This window comes from Danio aesculapii, chromosome 19 (assembly GCF_903798145.1).
Source record: "Danio aesculapii chromosome 19, fDanAes4.1, whole genome shotgun sequence".
Classification (NCBI taxonomy): Eukaryota; Metazoa; Chordata; class Actinopteri; order Cypriniformes; family Danionidae; genus Danio; species Danio aesculapii.
Genome location: NC_079453.1, coordinates 44,160,964 through 44,182,679, shown reverse-complemented (window position 1 = coordinate 44,182,679; position 21,716 = coordinate 44,160,964). Strand labels below are relative to the sequence as shown.

The 21,716-nt window shown below is 36.0% G+C and overlaps 1 protein-coding gene across 6 annotated transcripts in view; it reads left to right on the top strand.

The window, feature by feature from the left end:
• The window catches only part of trioa (trio Rho guanine nucleotide exchange factor a), a 235,153-nt gene that overhangs the window by 29,975 nt on the left and 183,462 nt on the right, over positions 1-21,716 (top strand). For all 6 annotated transcript variants that reach the window (XM_056479284.1, XM_056479283.1, XM_056479282.1 and 3 more), the window contains exon 2: positions 11,028-11,078. In XM_056479284.1, coding sequence (XP_056335259.1) covers positions 11,028-11,078 — 51 coding nt within the window. The remainder of the gene's footprint in view (positions 1-11,027; positions 11,079-21,716) is intronic.

Genomic DNA, 21,716 nt, shown 5'->3' with positions numbered 1-21,716 from the left:
TACAAATGATTGTAAAAAAAGGTTTGCATATAAAAACTGCATATTTAACGAAATGCCAATATGCTAGTCTGTCAGTGCCGTGTTTATTTCATCATAATTGTAATATCACCCTGATTATGTAAATATATACTAGGGGTGGGCGGTACACCGGTGTCATAGTCATCACCGGTGTGACATTGCGCCACGACATGGATTTCCTAATACCGTCAATACCGTAATAAATCAATTATGCACCTTGAACGGCTGCATTTACATAAATAATAGCTAATTCTAAATAATAAGGCATTCAATTTTCTTCAAACGTTCAGTTGTGGTCTGAATACATGTCCTTATACTACAGGGCTCGAAATTGCAACCATTTTGGTCGCATGAGCGCCCGAAATTTAATCTATGCGCCCTCATAATATATTTGGGAGCATTTGTGTGTCTGAATATAATGGTTGTAGTGCTATCTGATTAGATTTTCTCTAAAAACTTGCTGAATCGCTCTACCCTGCTGCTGTATTGGTTCATATTAGCTGTCAGTCACTCAACGCTTCCCGCTGTCAGATAACAGGGAGCTTTTGTTACTGCAGGAAATGCAAACGGCTGAAGATTGAAAAGTGCACAGGTTTGCAAACCTCACCTAAAGTTATGATAATAATAATGGCGCAGATGACAGCGATCATGACATGAGGTAAATATTGATCCGCCAGCTGAGATCAATCGAGTGTTTTCGGAGAAGGTGCCCGAATCTCGATGCGTTGCATTCACCGCGTGTTTAGCGCAAATGTCCGCTAAATATAAAATCTAACACTGTAGACATCATCGCCAAAGAAACTCGCCTTTACTAAGTTTACACTGAAACTACAGCTCATAACAAAGAGCAGAATTGCGCTGGTGGTCATCGCGAGAATCCTGCTCTGTCTGCTCATATATTGGTGCGGCTGACTCGCCTGCGTTATTCCACCAACACAGAGAAATGAAGATCAGCTCATAACGAGACTGAGCATTTACAATGACCCAAACCAAAACTTTAAAGAGTGATAGAAGTGAGAATTTCTTTTGTCCGTTCTTCCTTGATATGTATATTGTTTTGCTATTGAAAGTAATACCAGGATATTATACCGTCACCGTTCAAAAGATGAAAAATACCATGATATTAATTTTAGGTCATATCGCCCACCCCTAATATATACTATGCTTGATTATATAACGTATTTATTTCCATTTCACCTCATTGACACGCATACGCTGCAGTCTGTGACATCAGAGCTGTTGTGTGTTGGAGATCCCTGTGTTGTGTGTGTTTTGGAGGAGGATCTGACAGGAAGAGAAAGGGGGCGAACTGCGCCTCGGATCCTGTGTGTGATTAGAGAGACCCTTTTCTGTCAGCAAGTCTCCCGTTTTCCTCCCCCAGCTGCCATCAGCACACACACATACACACACATACCACACCTACAGGCCTACACACAAACACAAAGACTCTTCCAGGAACAGCATTATTCACATACCTGTTGAGAAATGCACTGGGAAGTCATATGTCCTCTGTCTAGTGTTGCATGTAATTGCAGCCAGGGATATTTTATGGTGTGTGTGTGTGTTATTGAGCGCTGGCGTGTGATTGAGTTTCCCTCTTTGAGTGTTGTTAAAGTTGAACCATGGAGAACAGTGTTTTGATGCAGCAGTTTATACAGCTATATATGTGTGTTTATGCAGCTATTGAAACAATAATTGGAAAATCTGTTCAGTTGCATGTAGGCATGTGCCGGTATCACATTTTCATGCTGCGATTAATTTATTGAGCTTTTATCACGGTATACGGTATTATCACGATATTGTAATTTTACTAGAGAAACAGGTAAAAAAACACAAAAAACTTCAGTTTGGTCAACTTAGTAACTTTAATAACTTTTTAATTAACTAAAGGTACTTCAAACATTTAAACACAAATAAATATAAATAAAACAATACACAATATAAAAGTAAACTTGAGCAATTATATCAAAGTGAATGTGCAAAGGGAAACCGTCTTCGATCAGCAATCCCTCTGCATTTTTTTGGAACCCAAAATATTTCCAAACCTCTGACTTTACCCTTTTTGAAGGGGGATAAATTGTCGGCAGCGTTCCTCCTTCCGCCATGCTTCTTCTTCGTGTGAGGTTTAGAGAGCGGTGGCAGCGGCGGCGCGCACTGCGTGCACACAGTGCTTCTACATGCGGGGAATGTTTACATCAGAGTGCGCATCAGTTCTGCGCAGCATATTCGCAGTGTTTCTTCAAGCGGTTGATGGAAAATAAGCTGAAGGGGGATAAATTGTTGGCAGCGTTCCTCCTTCCGCCATGCTTCTTCTTCGTGTGAGGATTATAGTGCGGTGGCAGCGGCGGCGCGCACTGCGTGCACACAGTGCTTCTACATGTGGGGATTGTTTACATCAGAGTGCGCATCAGTTCTGCGCAACATATACGCAGTGTTTCTTCAAGCGGTTGATGGAAAATAAGCTAAGGCGCGTTCTAAGAATATAAATTCGGATCTATTATTTTTCATGGTATTTTGAAGTGCCCGCGATAACAATATCGTGCATATTCATTACCGTGATTTATCGCATTACCGAATACCGGCACAAGCCTAGTTGCATGTACGCTAAAATGTCATAATGCCCACAAATTTTGACACCAGCACTGTTATTGTTAATTGTAATAAAAAATTAGCAATAAAATATATATTACAAAATATAAAATAAGCTAGAAAGTGTTTACTCTGAGCCTGTGCAAACAACCTCGGGTATTTTAAAAAATGCTGTTTTTACTACACGTTTTGGCCACGAAAAAACACTGTGTCAGGTGACTGAAGCCAAAACTTTTCCGAAAACTTGGACTAAAATAGTTTTTGCTAGGGATGCACCGATACCCTTTTTTTGGAACCGATCCGATCTCAATACCAAAATTCGGAATATTGACTGATACAGATCCGAACCCGATACTGTGCCCTTTTTAAATAATATATATATATTTTATTTTGATAATACAGTTTTTCATAGGTCTGGTGTAGTCTTTGCTGTACGCACGTATCCTCAGTATGCTTACTTTTTTCCACAAGCTGTTTGGGTATTACCACTTCTGAGGATCAATAATTGCATATACCCTCAGTATACTCACTTATTTTTCAGATTAAACTTCCCTAATTTTAGTGTATTATTTTAAATTCTTACCTAAAAATCTAAATGTGTGTAAATGTATATACATTTTTCTTTGTTACCCCAAAAGGATCTGTTCCTGATCCGCACTAAAATGAAAATCCTAAAATCGCCCCTGTACAACAGTATTTCACATTGGTCTTAATCATGCCCACCGCTACAGGGAACGACACTATATACAACACTAAAAACGATGAAGCAAAGACTACTCGTAAATCATGTAACAATATGCGATTTAAAAGGGTAACTACTATTATATAATAGCGACAACAGCAGACAGACTCCTAATAGTTTGGTTTAAAACAAGCATGCACGAATATGACAGTCAAAAATAGTGGCTGACTGATGTTTAAAGGAACCCATTAAATGTAAAGTAATAAGCCAGTAAAGAAAGTGAGTAAAAAAGCTGTCTTTCCATGTATGCACAGGCCCTTATTGAGTTAACTTAAATAAAAGTTAACTAAATTGTTGAAACTATCTTGATTGACTCTTTTTCAGTATTAAAATGATTATATATTGTATACATACAGCCAATTGCCAAGGCTAGCTTATATATATATATATATATATATATATATATATATATATATATATATATATATATATATATATATATATATATATATATATATATATATATATATATATATATATATATAGCTAATGAAGCAAAGAAACATTGACTTTCGTCGTTTCTTTGCCTACTTTCATTTCAAATTTGGGTCAGGCGTAATAGTACACCCCCTTTTTTTAGGACTACACCACTGGTCTGGTGATAATCAAATAATATATTTTCTTTAGTAAAAATAACAGACCTATAGACCTACTGAATATGACAGATGGCACAGTCTAACTAAAAACATGATGCTTGCTGTAAACTAGGCACATTATTTGAGCATTGGTTATGATATTGATCTGTTGTGGTACAGCTTATGTTTCCTTTTTTATTATTAAGATTTTTGTTTGAAACTTGTAATAGGCTACCACTGACACTAATCATTGGTAAAATAACCAGCCTTTGAGCAAAGCCTGATATTTTCCTGCAGATTTGACGCAGACTAAACTAAACTGTCTGAGGGGAGTTTTACTTAATAATCCCTTGCCAAATCTCACCATGAGTGAGACTGAGAAAGTTCAAAACAAGGTCCGCTTATATGCTTCAGCGCCAAAACACAAACTGGTCTGTTAACTAAAATTTTTATCTAAATAAAATTACATGGAAAAATTTACAGTTCAGACTATTAGGCCAAATAATTTTCTGTTAATGACAATCCATATTGCGCTTGTAAGTTTCACCTTTATTAATTTAATCAACTACTTTGACCACTATGAGCCAGGCTTTACAAACTATTCGCAGCACTTCAAGTATTCATCTGAACTTCACATTAAACTATAGAATGGCTTCAGAACATTTGGGATATAGTAGGCCTAAATGACAACTTTCTAGTGGATTATAATAGGCTGCCTTCATGGCTTTGTTGGCTTATAAATTACACAGAAAATAGCACACGTGCAAGATCGGCTTTGGATGGGTACCAGCTGGCCGATACCCAATCCAGCAGAAATATGCAGGATCAAACCGATGTCCAGTCCAAGTATCGGGATCGTTGCATCCCTAGTTTTTGCCTCATGATACGCAGCCATATCACTCTGCAGCCCAAAACTGGTTACTCACTGAAGCTAAGCATGGGAAAACTAGGTTGTGGTTGGTAGTGGTGTTAGTAAGGCCAGCATGGGGCGCTCAACCTGCGGTCTGTGTGAGTCCTATTGCCCCAGTATAGTGAATTATACGTTATATTGTCAGTGGCTGTTTCCATCCAAAAATGCGAATTAACTTTATGCGCAAAACTGGAATATTGCATAAAAGATATGCGAATAAAGATGCGTGTTTCGTCCAACAAGTGAAACCAAACTAAATTGTCACTTCCTGGTTAACTGGTGCCAAATAGCAACAGTAAAAACAGAATTTGCTGTGGTAAGAGAAACTGTGCGGATATTTTCTTCATTTAATAAATGACTTGTGCCTCAGAAGGCAATCCTGACATGCAGTGAATGTGCGGTGGCGTTTGAAGGCATGAGACACGGAGCACAGAAGCTCTTGATTCTGGAGGTCATTAATAATATAACAACACTAATATTTAAACAGTAAAGCGTTTTAGAATGACCAAAACCACATTTTAGATGGTTTACAATGTGCTCAGCCTGTTGGTTTGTCAATTTATACACATTTTTATCATTACGTGATCTCTTACAGCAAAGTCACATGACTTTTTTTTTAATGCGTATACTGGAATTTGTTCGGTAAAAGTGTTTCCATCTTTTCTTAATGCACATACTTTTTCATGTGCATTTTCAAAATTTTTGCGCATCTTGGCGTTTCCATCAACCGTTTTTTTATGCGCATATCCAAAATGCAGTGTTCACACCAAACACAGCAGTCGCGAATTAGGCAAATTCTGCACATTCGCAGCAACTGCGTCACTGATTCCACATCATTTGCAGCGTGGGTCGGTAATGCACCTTTGTTCACACATTTGCATTATCTTGTATGCAGTGTACTCATGCAAATACTTGATTCTGCATTTGGTGTGAATCCAGCATAAAAGGTTTTATCGCTGCCTGTTGGTTCGGCATGCCCTTAAGGAAAGGCAAGGCAAGTTTATTTATATTTCATTCACAATGGTAATAAAACTGCTTTACATAAAAAAGAATAAAAGAAACAAGAAAATAAAAATGATTACAACATTTTAAAACATAATTTAAAACAGAATCAAATGTGTTAAAGTAGTTTATAAAAGAATGAAAAAGAAAAAAAAGGACAAAATAGTGCGATCTGTCGGACGTAGCACAGTGTTCATTCAATAAAGGCACAGCTGAACAGATGTGTTTCAGTCTTGATTTGAACATGTCTACTGTTGGAGCACATCTGATCATTTCTGGAAGCTGATTCCAGCAGTGAGGGGGCGCAGTAGCTGAAGGCCAATTCTCGCTGCTTTGACTGAACCCTTGAAATTTCTAATTTACTTGATCCTAATGATCTGAGTGATCTGTTAGGTTTGTATTCAGTGAGCATACAGTATATGTAATGTATTGAGGTCCAAGGCCATTTAGTGATTAATAGACAAGTAGTAATACTCTATTCAGAAAAATCTATTCTGAATGTAACTGGGAGCCAGTGTAGAGACCTGAGGACAGGTGTGACGTGCTCTGATTTTCTGGTTCTGGTCAGAATCCTGGCAGCAGCATTTTGGATGTATTGTGTGTGATTACCATTGGAAAGGTCAGTGAGGAGTCCATTACAGTAATCCACCCTGCTGCTGCTAAAAGCATGAACAAGTTTCTCTAAGTCTTCACTGGAAACAAAGCATCTGACTCTTGCAATATTTTTAAGATGATGGTATGCTGATTTACTTACTGCTTTGACACGACTACTGAAATTCAGATCTGACTCCTGACTTCTTAACATGCATCACAGTTCATTTTTGCATTTTCTTGTGGACAGATTTTTTTTTTAATCATGAAGGTGGGAAAACTTGATTCATAAAAATACCCGGGACATGGCCTGCATAGAGACAGACACAAATTTGATGCTAAATTTGATGAAGGGTGGTGCACTTAATTTGCTGTAATTGTTTAAGATAAGATAAGAAACCACTTTGAAATTGTCTAGAAGTTATTCCAAAGCCTTTAAAAATCATAAACTTGTGACATAAATCAAGCTTACGATGTAACTCTGATTAATCATATGCCACAATCTATATTTTCTAAACCGCATCATTGATCAAAATAACTGCTCTTTCTCAGTTTACAAGCTAACCGGCGGGGTTTGCAAAACACTAGATGATTTGCCTACTAGCTTAACTACCACTAGTACAATATGATAACTCATTTGATTATCTGGAGTTTGATATTATAATAATGCCCTTTGGAACAGATGTTACAAATGACTTGCTGACAAGCAGTTAGTTTTAAATGGTACATTTTTAAAATAAAATTTACTATTGGAAACAAGAAAGTTTAAACGTAGGGTGTTGCATATTATATTTTAGTATATTATGGCTGAATTTATATCCATTGAATAGAGTAAAATGATTAAAATAGATTTTTTAAAATTTATTAAAGGTGCTGTATGTAAGTTTTTGGCTCTTCTAAAACGTAAAAATATATTCTAATATATTCTAATTTATATTACCATAATATGTTTGCAGATATTTAAGAAACATGCCAAGTGAATATTCTTGCTTATCTGAAAAACAATACTGAAGTCAGATATTCTGCTTTGAAAATGTGTTTTCTGTGCCGGAACGCTCTCTTTTTGTTCTTTTAACCTGTCCAATGCCAGTTTAGCCAATTATATTTCAGCAATGCGAGTTGCCTTGTTGGTAAACCGTGTATTTTATTTATTCATTCAAAGAGGCTTTCTAAGCATGTGTCTGTGACCGAAATGCGACCTCCAGTGGACAGTAGCAGACTCCGCAATGAGACGCAGATTCAGAGTTCCACATGAGGTTATTAATTACCAAATAACTTGCATATTACGAGCGAAAACATTAGGTGAGCAGGTTACATTGTAACCCCGTGTCCTAACAACACTCTACGTGACGAGATTTGCAGTGATAAGAAATTTGACTGTTTGCACCAGAAGAAACACGACAGAAATTTAATTTATTTTCAAGATCTGAGGTGAACTATCTGCTGCTGCTTTCAGTAGTATGGCAATAAATGTAAAATAGCTTTCAAACTCACATTATTATCATTTAACACTTAAATGGTTTACCCGAGGTGATCATTGGCAGTTTTCTGTTGCAAGAAATAAAAGCAGTTTCTGAATTCGAGCTGTTTGTTAGGGCAAAAGCTCCTTTTAATATGGGAATATTCCTTCTATCGCTTGCAGCTGCTTTGATTTAAATTGTGTTCTATATAAGACTTTAGGCTTGATAGTCAGCTGGTCATCAATCTGGCAACCTTTGCTTGCATTTGTTTTGATCCAGGAATGCAATACCTAGATCAACCACTATGTGTCAAACATACATACTGCACCTTTAAATCTTAAATGTAGTTTCATTAATTTTGCTCTCCAACATGTTTACACCATTTCAGGCATGTTTAAAAACTATCACTATCACTTATATTTTGTTTCAGTCTGATATTAATTACTAAATATTCACTCAAAAAATGATTATTATTATTATTTTTTTAAATATATGTAGGGCAGGCAGTACTCTACACTCAGACAAATGGTGTTTTCTGTTTGTTCAAACTACTTATTTAAAATGAGCTGAAACAACACAAATCTTGAGGTTTTTTTGGAAGATTTGTGTTGAGACAACATGGAGGCATTAAGCTAACTTATTAGTTTTTACAAATTTAAGTGGATCGAACATAAAACAGTTACATTGTCCCCCCTCCCCAAAAAGCTCAATAATTGTGGTGTTTCAACTCATTTTAAATAAGTAGTTTGAACAAACAGCAAACACCATTTGTCTGAGTGTAGAGTACTGCCTGCCCTACATATATTTTTAGTATGTCACAATAAGACGGTATTTGTCACTGTACTACATTGTTCAACTGTTGGTATGGTTCATTTCAAAGAGTGTGAGATGCACCAGCTGAACTGAATTACAAGTGTGAACACAATCAGATCGCTATTTGTTTGACGTCATTTTTAGCCAGTGATGTAAGGACTTGTACATGGTATGTTCTGCCTGGCATAAAGAAAGTGCAATTGAGTCTTTCTACACAAGATCCTCTTTCCTCCTGCCCTCACATGTTCACATCCACCCGTAAGCATGTGACTACATGCAATATGTGCCAGTAACGCTGCTTTTTTGCGACCTCGTAAAACAGAAGCACACATGATTCCTTTATGCCAAGCAGTTTATGCATGATCTGGAGGTCAGTGTTTCTGCTGGATTAGTCCAGTGACCGGTGCCCAGACTCACAAGCTTAACCTCCATGTCAGCATCAGCATGTTTTAGGGTCACTGGAGCAGGTCAGTGTGAAGCTAAAAGAGTTTTCATGTTTCTGAAGCTTGGCTGTGTTAATCTACAGGAAATCTTCAAGTGAAGAAGAAGTGAAGCAGTTAAACTGATGTCGGGGAAATATTCTTATCTGGTTGTGGTGGCTGGGGGTGTTTTTTGCTTAATTTCTCAGATGTATTAAGGATATTAAAAGGCTTTAGTCAGCATAGAGATTCAGTATCTATGATAACTAACTACAAAGGCATCTTGGAACCTTGATCAAATGAGAGTTGGTTCAGAATATTAGTTAAAATATTTTATTTGATAGTTGCATTAAATAGATTTTATTGGCAGCGTTCAATAACTAATAAATGTATGTTTGCTTATGCTTTAGCATCTTAGCAGGGCTCGAAATTGTGACCAGTATGGTCGCATATGCGCCCAAAATGTAATCTATGCAAACTTATAATATATTTGGGAGCATTGGTGCAACTGCATATAACGGTTGTAGTGCGACCCTGTTCGATTTTTTTTCTAAAAACGGGCTCAATCAGTCTTCCCTGTCGCTATATTGGTTCATATTAGCTGTCAATCACTCAAGGCTTTCGCTGTCAGATGACTGGGAGCTTTTGTGAAATGCAAACGGCTGAAGAGTGAAAAATACACAGGTTTGCAAACCCCACCTAAAATTGCAAATAATGGCGGCGATGACAGCGATCATGTGGCGAATTTTGATCCGCCAGCCAAGAGTGTTTTCGGGGAAGGTGCCCCAATCTCAATGCATTGCATTCACTGGGTGTTCAGTGCAAATGTCCGCTAAATGTAAAATCTAACACTGTATACATCATCGCCAAAGAAGCTCGCCTGAAACTGCGGCTCATAAAAAAGAACGATATTGCGCCGGTGGTCATCGCAAGAATCCTACTCTGCCCTGCTCATATATTGGGTCGGCTGACTCGCTTGCTTTTTTCCCACTAACACAGAAAAATGAAAATCAGCACATAACGAGACTGAGCATTTAAAATGACACAAACCGAAACCAAAACTTTTAAAGAGCTTTCAGCCTTGAAATGAATGGTTTATTATAATCTTTCTTTTGTAGCTTCATTTTTGTTTGAAGCAAACCATAAATGTATTTTTCACAAAGTAAAAGTAGGACTTTTTATAGCACATAACTCAAATTCAAGGCAGCATGATAATGAGAAATGTTATTCATTGTTAGTATTATTGTCATCATCGTCATCATTAATATTTTATCATTATTTTAGAATTATTGCGCAAATATCAATAAGTCATCACAGCATTAGCTAGATAGTTATTTCTGGTTTTTGTTAGTCCTGATTGATGTTGTTTTCAAATACATTAAATCCCTTAATATACAATTTACAGTGTTGCTCATTTATTTTTGGTGGGTGCTCATAAATTTTTTCGGGTGCTCCTAAATATTTGAAGTTGGGTGCACCGGTGCTACCAAGGACAAAAACATAATTTCGAACCCTGCTTAAATGATAGTTTCTTCAGTAATCTTCAGTAAAAATTTATTGCTTCAAGATATATTTATATTCTTGTGTCTAACATAACAAAAACAAAGTTAAGTAATTAAATAATTACAGAATTAAAATTTTTGGTTAAACTCACTAAAAAATATATTCACCCTTGTCGGTGCCAATGGCGTAGTGGAAAGAGCACCAACACATGCACTCCAGTGTTCACGGCGACCTGAGTTCGATTCCCGCCTCGAGGTCCTATGCCGATCCTTCCCCTCTCTCTGCTCCCCACACTTTCCTGTCAATTCTCTCTTGTTTAATCTGAGCTTTAATTATATAACTTTAATTATGAGGTCCGTGAAGCTTTTATTTACTTATTGTTCTCTGTTTCTTTTTTCTCCATAGATTGTGCGCTTAAATATGAGCCCAAAGCTGACGTCTCCAATCAGATAACAGGTAACTTCCAATCACTATCCATTGTTGATGATCAAGGTGTGTTCTTAAGTCTGATTGGTCAGTGAGCCTCAAGCGTCGTCACAGCCTAAATAAACATCTCCTATGACTGTTTACTTTCACCTGTGTTTTGCTGCTCAGCAAGTTTTTGGCTTTGTTTGTTTTGTCTCCACGTAATCATGAAAGGAAAGAAATGTTTGAGGGTACTCGTCTCTGTTTGATGTTTTGTCTGGATGTCTCTTTTTGTGTAGGAAGCACTGTAAATACCAACTCTGCTGGATAAACATCAAACAGAAAGAAAAGTGTTTGTGATGTAGTTCATAGACGGACTGCATTTTTTTATCCTCGACTTGAACCCTGACTCTGATCAGAAATTTATCCATTAGCATGAACTTTTCTCCTTGTCGTTAGTGATATTCCCGGCTCGCTGACCAGGATCGGGAACATATGCTGTGTGTGATACACATTCCTTACATCTCTAACATGACTCTGAGTCAGGAAATCTCTGCTCCCAGAGCCACAGAAATGTTGACAGTTCACACTTGTGGGGTTAAAATGAACCACATGTGCGCAATAGGGAGGAATCTGCCAGTGTTTTCAGAGCGAGCCGTCCAGCAGTTCTGTCATGACCACTTTTATGGCCTGCGCAGCCTGTGCTTGCTGTAAGGAAGGTTTTACTACCCTAAAGTATGCTTCTACAAATAACCAGTCCATACTCCTATGAAAGAATAGTATCCAGTGATGGGGAACTGAAACTGTAGCTAACTCATATTTTGAAATAGCTCAAATAGTCAAGCTATCTTTTTGAAGTAGTTGGTTAATTGAAATAGCTTGATAATCATTGGCAATTCAGTTTCACCCTCAAACACTGCAGTTTTACCTGATGGTTGCGAAAAGTTTGGTTCAAGTTAGCGATGCACCGAAATGAAAATTCTGGGCCGAAACTGAAAACTCTGCCTGCACCAAAACCTAAAATGCTTTGTAATAATCATTTATTATTTTTAATAAATAGTATATCTTGGTGGAGCGATGTGGTGGCGCAGTAGGTAGTGCTGTCGCCTCACAGCAAGAAGGTTGCTGGTTCGAGCCTTGGCTGGGTATTATTCTGACTTCAAGATACATGAGTCATAATACATAAAATAACCACATTTTATTGACAGTGAACTAGTCAAGAAGCAGCATTGCCATGACTGCACAGTAGTGCTATTGCAGTAGGAATACTATCTACATAGAAATGTAGTGCTTGTCAGCACGTTATTTGAGTGGAGCTTGTTTTTCCGGTGAGCATGTGCGGTTCATGCGTAGATTAAGTATGGGTTTTTAATAGAATATCAGAGCAGAATATCGGCTTGTTAAGTCTGACGCCACACGAAGTGGCTTCCAAGTCCAAGTGCCATATCAAACTGTATGGGGAGGCCTCCTTTATGGGGAGGCTCATAATTGTAATAATAAACGTTTATAATAATAATAATTACACTCAAAGCGCTTTACACATTTTGGGGGGAATCTCCTCATCCACCACCAGTGTGCAGTATCCACCTGGATGATGCGACAGCAGCCATATTGTGCCAGACCGCACACCACACACCAGCTGATTGGTGGATAGGAGACAGAGTGATTAAGCCAATTATGATATGGGGATGGCTAGGAGACTAGTAAATTTGGCAAATTTGGCCAGGATGCCGGAGTGAAACCCCTACTTTTTTTCTAAGGACATCCTGGGATTTTTAACGACCACAAAGAGTTCAGGACCTGGGTTTAATGTCTCATCTGAAAGACGGCGCTCACTAAGCAGTATAGAGTCCCCATTAATATACTTGGGCATTAGGACCTACACAGGCTGCAGGTTGAGCGCCCCCTGCTGGTCTCACTAACACCACTTCCAGCAGCAACCTTGCTTTCTCATGTGTTCTCCCATCCAGGTACTGACCGGGCGCAACCCTGCTTAGCTTCAGTGGGCGACCATGCGAGAGATTGCTATATATATCCATGCCTAATATCAGACGGCCAGAAAGTGATACATTTTTATATAAATTGTTTAAATATTGGTGTTAATGATGCAGCAAATCCTGAGGCTGTTGTGTACACCATGATTTTATATAAAATTCGACATTCAGAACCTATAATCATTTAAATTTTTTCAATTAACTTTTTTCAATTACTTTCCATACCATGTGTGAAGTCACGTGACCTGATTTAGGCTGTTAAGGCTGATTTTAGACTTCGGCTCGGCCTTTGCATATTTCATACATCACGACTTGACAAGCAGATTGAGCTGTTTTGAACATGTGGCGCACAATCCGCTGCTCTTGCACATAGCAACAGACCAGCCTTTGAATGACACAATGAAATGAAAGGGATTCATAGTGCAGCGCTTTCTGCATCTGGTGTGAAAGCTAATTCACTTTGTGACTACGGCTGGAGGGAGAATGAATGCTTGGCAGAGTAACATTTTTTTTAGGTTCACGTTTTCTGCAGTTTTTCTGTTCTGGCAGTCCCTATTTTAAATGGTTGCCCTATTGATGCTGTTTTCAGAAAGATTAAGGTGTTGGTTAGATTGACAGCATTTACTAGTGGTGGGGATTTTGATTGATCTTAATAATCAAATATTTATGGTTTGATTCAACATCCACAATGTTGTGTAACACCTTTTAAAACTAGGAAAGGACCGTTTTTGTGTGTGTGTGATTCACTGCAACTTTTATCAATATTTCTGTAGAACACCGCAAATCCACTGATACATTTTCAAACCAGTATTTATTTATTTTTTTAATGTTGACTGAAGATAATCGATTTGAGAGAGCTAAGGCTGATTTCTACTTCTGCGTCAAGCGCGCGCATATAGTCCGATGTAGTTTTAGCGTGGTCTCATACCCCTCGCCACGGCTGACACTGCCACGCACTTCTCAAAAAAATGTAACTACACGTCGCAATGATGCATTTCGCAAGCTCTGTGATTGGTCGGCTTGGTAGTGCTGCCGAGTGTGGGCGGTGCTGAAAGCTGCGAGCCCTATGGAGCGAGTGTTTACAAGTGTCGAGTCCTGTGAAGGAGCTCTGGATGGAAACTTTTGTTTTGTGTTTACCTTATGATTAAAGTTGTTGCACGTCAACCCGTTCCCACCCCTGAATGAGCGAGTTTTAGCTACTTGTACGTTTAAGGTAGCGTTCAGAAAAAGCAATACACCCACGAAGAAACTCAACACAGACGAACGAAAAAATCTACTGGCAGTTAGCGTTTCGGAAGTGTTATGGCAGAGCGACACAAACAGTGCACTGAATTATAAATGCACGACTACGCGCAAGGCATGCGCCGTGGGTCATACCGATCACTCGACGCAGAAGTATAAATCAGCCTTTAAGGGAGAGCTTGCTTCATTTCTGAAACAGTTCACTATTTGGTAACTGTGGTCACAATTTAATGTTACATAACATCAGCAATGTAGGGTTTTGTCATGCTACATCTCTGTTTGGGGGGAAAGACTTGGTGATAGAAAATATGTATTTTGAAAAGCTGAAATCCTTTAGAAAGATGGAAGGAAATCAAAAATTTATATTTTCAGACCTCAGAAAATGGCATAATCTTGGTAGGATTGTGACAGCAGTCAGGAGTTGAAGCGAATGGGGCTTTGCTCTATATAGTGTAAAGTGATGCATAATTCACCCACCATCTGTTGCATTATTTCCTGCAGACATTTCCGAGCTGCTAATGTTTTTGTTTTTTTTGCCTTCATAATAAAATGAAGGCTTTTTGATTAAGCATGTATACAGTTTCTGAGCTCAAACATGCAAATAGCACATGAAAAAACAGCTGTGTTTGTGCCTTTGGCTGTGTTTGGAATTGAATACTAGGTTATGTGAAACCGTTTAAGCTATGCAATGACAAATATGTCAGTATGGTTACTATGCTACTGTACATTGGTGTCACATGACTCATTCTTGAATGGGTTTCTAGCAGTTGTCTTGGTGATAAATAGTCCTTTTGAGCATTAATCCAGTGTTAACATCTTCAAACTATTGGACTGAAAATGTTAATCTTTTGTTTCTTGCACATTGTACCCTGTCGCGGTCATTTCAGTGTTTAATGCATACCAAAAACCGACATACTGTAGAAACAGTAATATGATAGGCCGCTATTGTGAACACGGTCCATTGTGTGTAAGAGATTTGTGGGCCAACATATCAGCTGTTCTGTTGGAACGAAGAACCCCCTAATTGTTTACACTCTTGAACACAATGTTTTGAATTATCTGAAGGATCCATGTTTGCTGATTGGCTGCTGCTGACTGTGATTGCTGCCGATTGGCTGCCTGTTTGATCATTGCATGAAGCAGCTGCTGTAATCTTTCACATTCTCACCTCACCATGTCAGCCAGTTCCTGAACACGAGCCCCCTGCAGGAAGCATTTGTGCCATATAATAACTAAATATTTCATCCAAAATGGCCTCCGCTGAGAAACTGAATCACTTGCGGCGCTTCTGCCACACAAAACCCATATCAGCTCAGCCATTTGAATGTTATAAATGGGGTATTTATGGAATAATGTGGGCTACACATTCTCTCACAAACATCCTGACTCAGAAAAGTTGCTCGGGTCCTGCAGCTGCGCTTTCTATAAATAGACGTCGTGACCCACCCCATCAAAGACTCTTTTGGCCCTCTCAGTACCCACTGAGCGCATGACCAGCAGAAACACAAACATGTGCTCTCAGAGGCTCTTCTGACGTCACAGGAGATCACTGTCCAAACAAGATAGGCCTGGATCGGAGCATTACAGAGTCTGAATACAGGCTTCGGTCTCCACAACATTCGCCAAAATAAACTCATTTTGAAGCCTAGCTAGAGATTATATAGGGCTGGGCGATCTAGCAAAAAAGAAATGATCACGATATCATGTTTCATATCATTCGACATCGATAATTATTGAATATTTTTTAACAATGCATTTAGGAATATTACGATTTTTTTTTATTTAACCACTTTATTTTAATTTAGCAACATAGGCAAATAGTTTTAATAGTCAAAAACAAAAATATTTAAACTAAATATCTGAGCTCTTCATAATAAAATAAACGTTAGTGTCAAAGAGACTCTTAAACTTGATGAATAAAATGTGCAATGATAAAGCGTAAATACTGAACAATCAATGCAAGCTTTAAGGTGTGGATAATAATGATACAGCAAACCTCAAACTCTATCAACAACACACGTTATGATCATCAAATCTGAGCTTTCAAGCAAAGGAACTAACCATCATAATTCAAATACACACTGCAACATTATAAATGTGAAGTTGAATGATTATATTACCCCCTATGCCAAAAACTCTTTCAGATGAGGAGCTAGTGGCTGGGATGCACAAGAAAAGAAACCAAAAAGCCACTCTGGCGACATCCTTACATCCGTTTTTATTTATAATGTTCTCACTGCTGCTATACGGCACTCATTTTCACACGTGTTGTTATTTTGACCTGAAGTGACAAGCGCGAGCACGTGGTTTCGTTGACCATTTATAATCGACTTTACGCTCGTGCTCCCTAGGCATCAGGGGCGTAGCTGACATTTTAAAAGTGGGGGGGGGGGGGGGGGGCTGTATGAGATCATATGTTCATATAATTATTAATCACCGGTTTCTAAATGGTCTGTCTCTAAAAGTGAGGGGGACAGATCCCTCCCATCCCCCCCGGTTGCTACGCCCCTGCCTGGCATCTCTCGGAGCTAGGAGAGACATCAACCGTTTTCTTAGAGGATGACAAATGAACAAACCATTGCTGCCGTACCGATGCAAATTTATGGAGAATAGTAACGCTGCAGTGTTTGCGTTCGCTGTGTTTGTCTGAGGTAATTAGTCTGTCGTTATTACTAAAATGTGTATATTCCATACAAAATGTGAAGCAGATTGGTTAGTTCTACTTACATGAATTGCGGTGCGCTTAGGGCATTCAGAAAAGTTCAGATGTTTTTTTAACTAGGTGTACCTGGAAAATGTGCCGTTCACATGCGCGCCGCTTGCACAACATGTGCGCGTCGCTTCCATATGCGCATTGTGCAAGTCGCGTGCCTCCATTGCAAATGACAAATTTACACCCTAAGCTTATTGGCATTGCTTCCAAGGTGCATGCTCAGCAGCCACATTTTTAATAAAACTATAGCCTTCATACCGAAACTACATACTGAATCTTTTGTTTTATCGATATTGACAATGGTGTTTGGTCAATAAATATCGATACTGATTTTATCGCCCAGCCCTATGATTGTCTTGAATTGTGACGTATGGTAGAAGACAACTCTGCTTTGCATTTTTAAATGGATAGTGCACCCAATAAAATTAAATTTTCTCATATCCATTTTATAGTTTTGTTTACGTTGTGTTAAACAAAAATAAAAAGATCTTTTTTATTTTATAAGAAGCCATTGACTTCCTTTGTAGGAAAAAGAAATACTATGGAAATCAAGGGTTACTTTTGTATTCAATAGATGAAAGAAACTCAGAAGTGTTTGAAATAAGTAGGGTGAGTAAATCATACAATCATTTTTTTAATCAATAATGAATCAATATTTTGCTGAAAGTGTTTTTTGTGGCTTCTTTAGGTCAATCTTTGATAAATAAATGACATGAAAACAGGTCACGGCAAGTCCCTCTGTTAATGAGTGATTCTTTAAATAATTCATTCAACTGATTAGTTCAATATGACTAATTTTGTTAGTGAGGCTCATTGGAATAAGCGTGAATTGTCATCTTAAAGGGTAAGTTCACCCAAAAATTATAATTCTGGAATTATTTACTCACCCTCTATGAGGATTTTATGAGGTACACATTTTATTTGTGCAAATTAATAAGCTCTCCGAACAGTAACACCCATTATAAGTGAAGGAACCTTTTTGAGGATATATCACATGAACAAGATTGAAAGCTTTTGTGTGTCATATCTTCCAAATGGAGAAAACAGAAGGAAAAGGTCTGGATATATTGGATAGTACAACATAAGGTGCTCAAAAGTGTTTTGGCTCACTGGATTAGTGTGTGCTGCTGTAGATTACAGTTTCATGTAGGCACTCTTGTTGGACTTTTTAAACCATTTAGTCTCCTCCTCTTTCCTTTTTTTGAGCTGTAACGGTCATAACGGTGGCTCAGGAATTTCAATAACGGAAAACTCAGTCAGTGTGAGTCTGTTTCCAAGTCATTCCCAAGTCATTGCTTATTTTTATGATTAGTTTGAAAAAGGCTTTAGAACGGTTTAGTCATTAAAGCTCATTAGGCTTCCTTTTCACATTATTATTTCAAACCTGAGGTGTTTTGGGTCTTAGTTTCTTTCTATAACCGTATATGGTGCTCAAATGATCACTAGGACTAGGTGATGTTTTTTTATGAGGGGGCAGCACATGGACATGATTATAGGACACAGACTGATTTTTGGATGAGAGGAGTGGGAACAGTATAGGGAGTTTAAGGCCGGTGTGAAATGGGTGGTCTGGAGCAGAAGGGTCTAGAACAGTTCATGTCATAGGTCAGGAACTCCTATTGCTCAGTAGGGAAATACTTGATTTAGATAGAAATTCTTTTATGTGTAGTAAAGTGATGGTAAAGTTGTCAGGTCATCCTTATTTCTGTTGTGCTTTGTAAAATACAGAGTGAGAGATCAACAGAAAAGAAGAATCAGTTGTCAGTGAATGGGAAATGCATCAGTTTCATATATATTATGTTATGTATGTATATATTTTTTATTTATGTATTATTTTTTATATATATGTAATTATTTATTTAATTATTTATTTAAATATGTATGTAATTATTGATTTATTTATATTAATATTATATTTATTGATATCAATATATTTATTTATTTATATTAATAATTTAATTTGTTTATTTATATTAATATTATATTTGTTTGTTTATATTAATATTATATTTATTACATTTATTTATTTACATTTATATTAATATTCTATATTTTTATTAATATTAGTATTATATTTATATATATATTAATATTATATTTCTTTCTTTCTTTATTTATATTAATAGTATATTTATTTATTGATATTAGTATTATATTTATTTATTTATATTAACATTATATTTATTCATTGTTATTAATATTATATTTATTGATATTAATATTATATTTATTTATTGATATTAATATTGTATTTATTGTTATTAATATATATTTATTGATATTAATATTATATTAATTAATTTATTGACATTAGTATTATATTTATTTATTGATATTAGTATTATACTTATTTATTTATTTATTTTTTGATATTAGTATTATACTTATTTATTTATTGATATTAGTATTATATTTATTTTTTTTATTTATTTTTTGATATTAGTATTATATTTATTTATTTATTGAAATTAATATTATATTAATTAACTAATTAATTTATTGATATTAATATTATATTTATTTATTTATTTATTGAAATTAATATTATATTTATTTATTGATATAAATATTATTTCTTTATTTATATAAAAATAATCTTTTTTTATTCATGTTAATATTATATTTATTTATTTACTGATATTAATATAAAATTTTTCATTTATTAATATTTGTTATATTTATTTATATTACTGTTCTATTTATTAACATTAACGTTATATTTATTTATTGACTTTAATATTATATTTATTTATTGATATTAATATTATATATTTTTATTGATATTAATATTATATTTATTTATTGCAATCAATATTATATTTATTAATATTATATTTATTTATTGATATTAATATTATATTTATTTATTTATTTATATTAATATTACATTTATTTATTTACTGATATTATTAAAAAAAATTTATTTATTAATATTTGTTATATTTATTTATTTATTTATATTAATATTCTATTATTAACATTAATATTATATTTATTTATTGATATTAATATTAGATTTATTTATTAATTGTAATTAATATTATATTTATTTATTAAGATTATATGTGTTTATTGATATTAATATTATATTTATTTATTGATATTATAATTATTTTTTTCATATTAATGTTATATTTATTTATTTACTGATATTAATATTATATTTATTTGTTTATTGTAATTAATAATTAATTCATAATATGTTTATTTTTTTAAAAATACACATAATTAAAAAGTATTGTAATTTGGTAAACTTAAAGAATATTCATTCTGTCCTCCAGACATGTCATTTGTTAATTCATCAGTAATCCAATTCATCTTAAGGATCCAAAATAATCAAATTATCTCTATTACATAACTCCAAAATGCCTGTCAGAAAGCATCCATTCAGTTGGTGGAGATGTGCCGGCTTTCATGAAATGTTGACGATGGGATGTCTAGCATCATTTCCCCCCGCTCACATGCAGAATGTAATTATTAGAGACGTTTGTTTTGAGTTATGCCTGTATGTTTCTAGTGTGTTTTTGCTCTCTCTTTCTTGTGTGTGTGTGTCTGTGTCTGTGTGTGTGTCTGTGTGTGTGTCTCTGTGTGTGTCTGTGTGTGTGTTGCGTGAGCTTCTGGTTTTCTCTACCCTGTTATTAGGAGGCCTGACCTCAGAAAAGCTGGCATGGAGCAGCCAGATGAGAGAGCAACATCAAATGCTCTGTGGCAGTGTGAACACACATGGAAAAACAGATGGAGATGAAATATAAAGAGGTCTGCCCTCTGAAATGCACAGATATTATTGTGCACATCTCTGCCGTTTTATCTCTGTGAGTGCCACAAATACTCATTACCCCTTCAACTTGGGGTTGAAACTTTTTTTTTGCCCCCGTAAGGCTCTAATTTTATTCCTCAGAAGTTTATCCTATTTTTAATCATTCGTTCTGTTGCTTAATATGAAAAGATGCATTTAATGATCATGCAACTCTTTTTTAAAGAACGTTATCCTATGAATTATTTCACAGTACTGATATATTTTGCTTCCAAAATCTTCAGTCCCTTTAAATCAGCACTTTCTTTTTTTTCTTGACTTTTAATCCCGATCAGCATCCTTCAGATGAAGGAATGTTGCTGAAATAGGGGCAAGACTAAGTATAGATGGACAAGAAGACCAGCTTGTCATAATTTGTCCTTTATTTAGTTTTTTAATAAGGCCTGCAGATACATGTGAAGGCCTTTTTGGACATTTTTGGACTGATCAAAAGGATTTCCATTGTGTGACATGTTTAGGATAATGCAGAAAGAGACATTCTGTATTGTATTGTCAGTATTTATAGCAAGGTAAAGGATTAATTAACTATACACTGAATCAAGAGTCTTCAGTCAGTGATTCGCAGATTCAAATGATCCAGTCATAGTGAGTCTCTAGTTAATTATTCGCATATTCAAATGATCCAGTCAGAGTGAGTCTCTAGTTAATTATTCACTGATTCAAATGATCCAGTCAGAGTGAGTCTCTAGTTAATTATTCACTGATTCAAATGATCCAGTCAGTGTGAGTCTCTAGTTAATGATTCGCAGATTCAAATGATCCAGTCAGAGTTATTCTCCAGTTAACGATACACTGATTCAAATGATCCAGCAAAGTGAGTCTCTAGTTAATTTTTCACAGATTCAAATGATCCAGTCAGAGTGAGTGTCTAGTTAATGATTCACAGATTTAATTGATCCAGGCAGAGGGATTCTCCAGTCAATGAT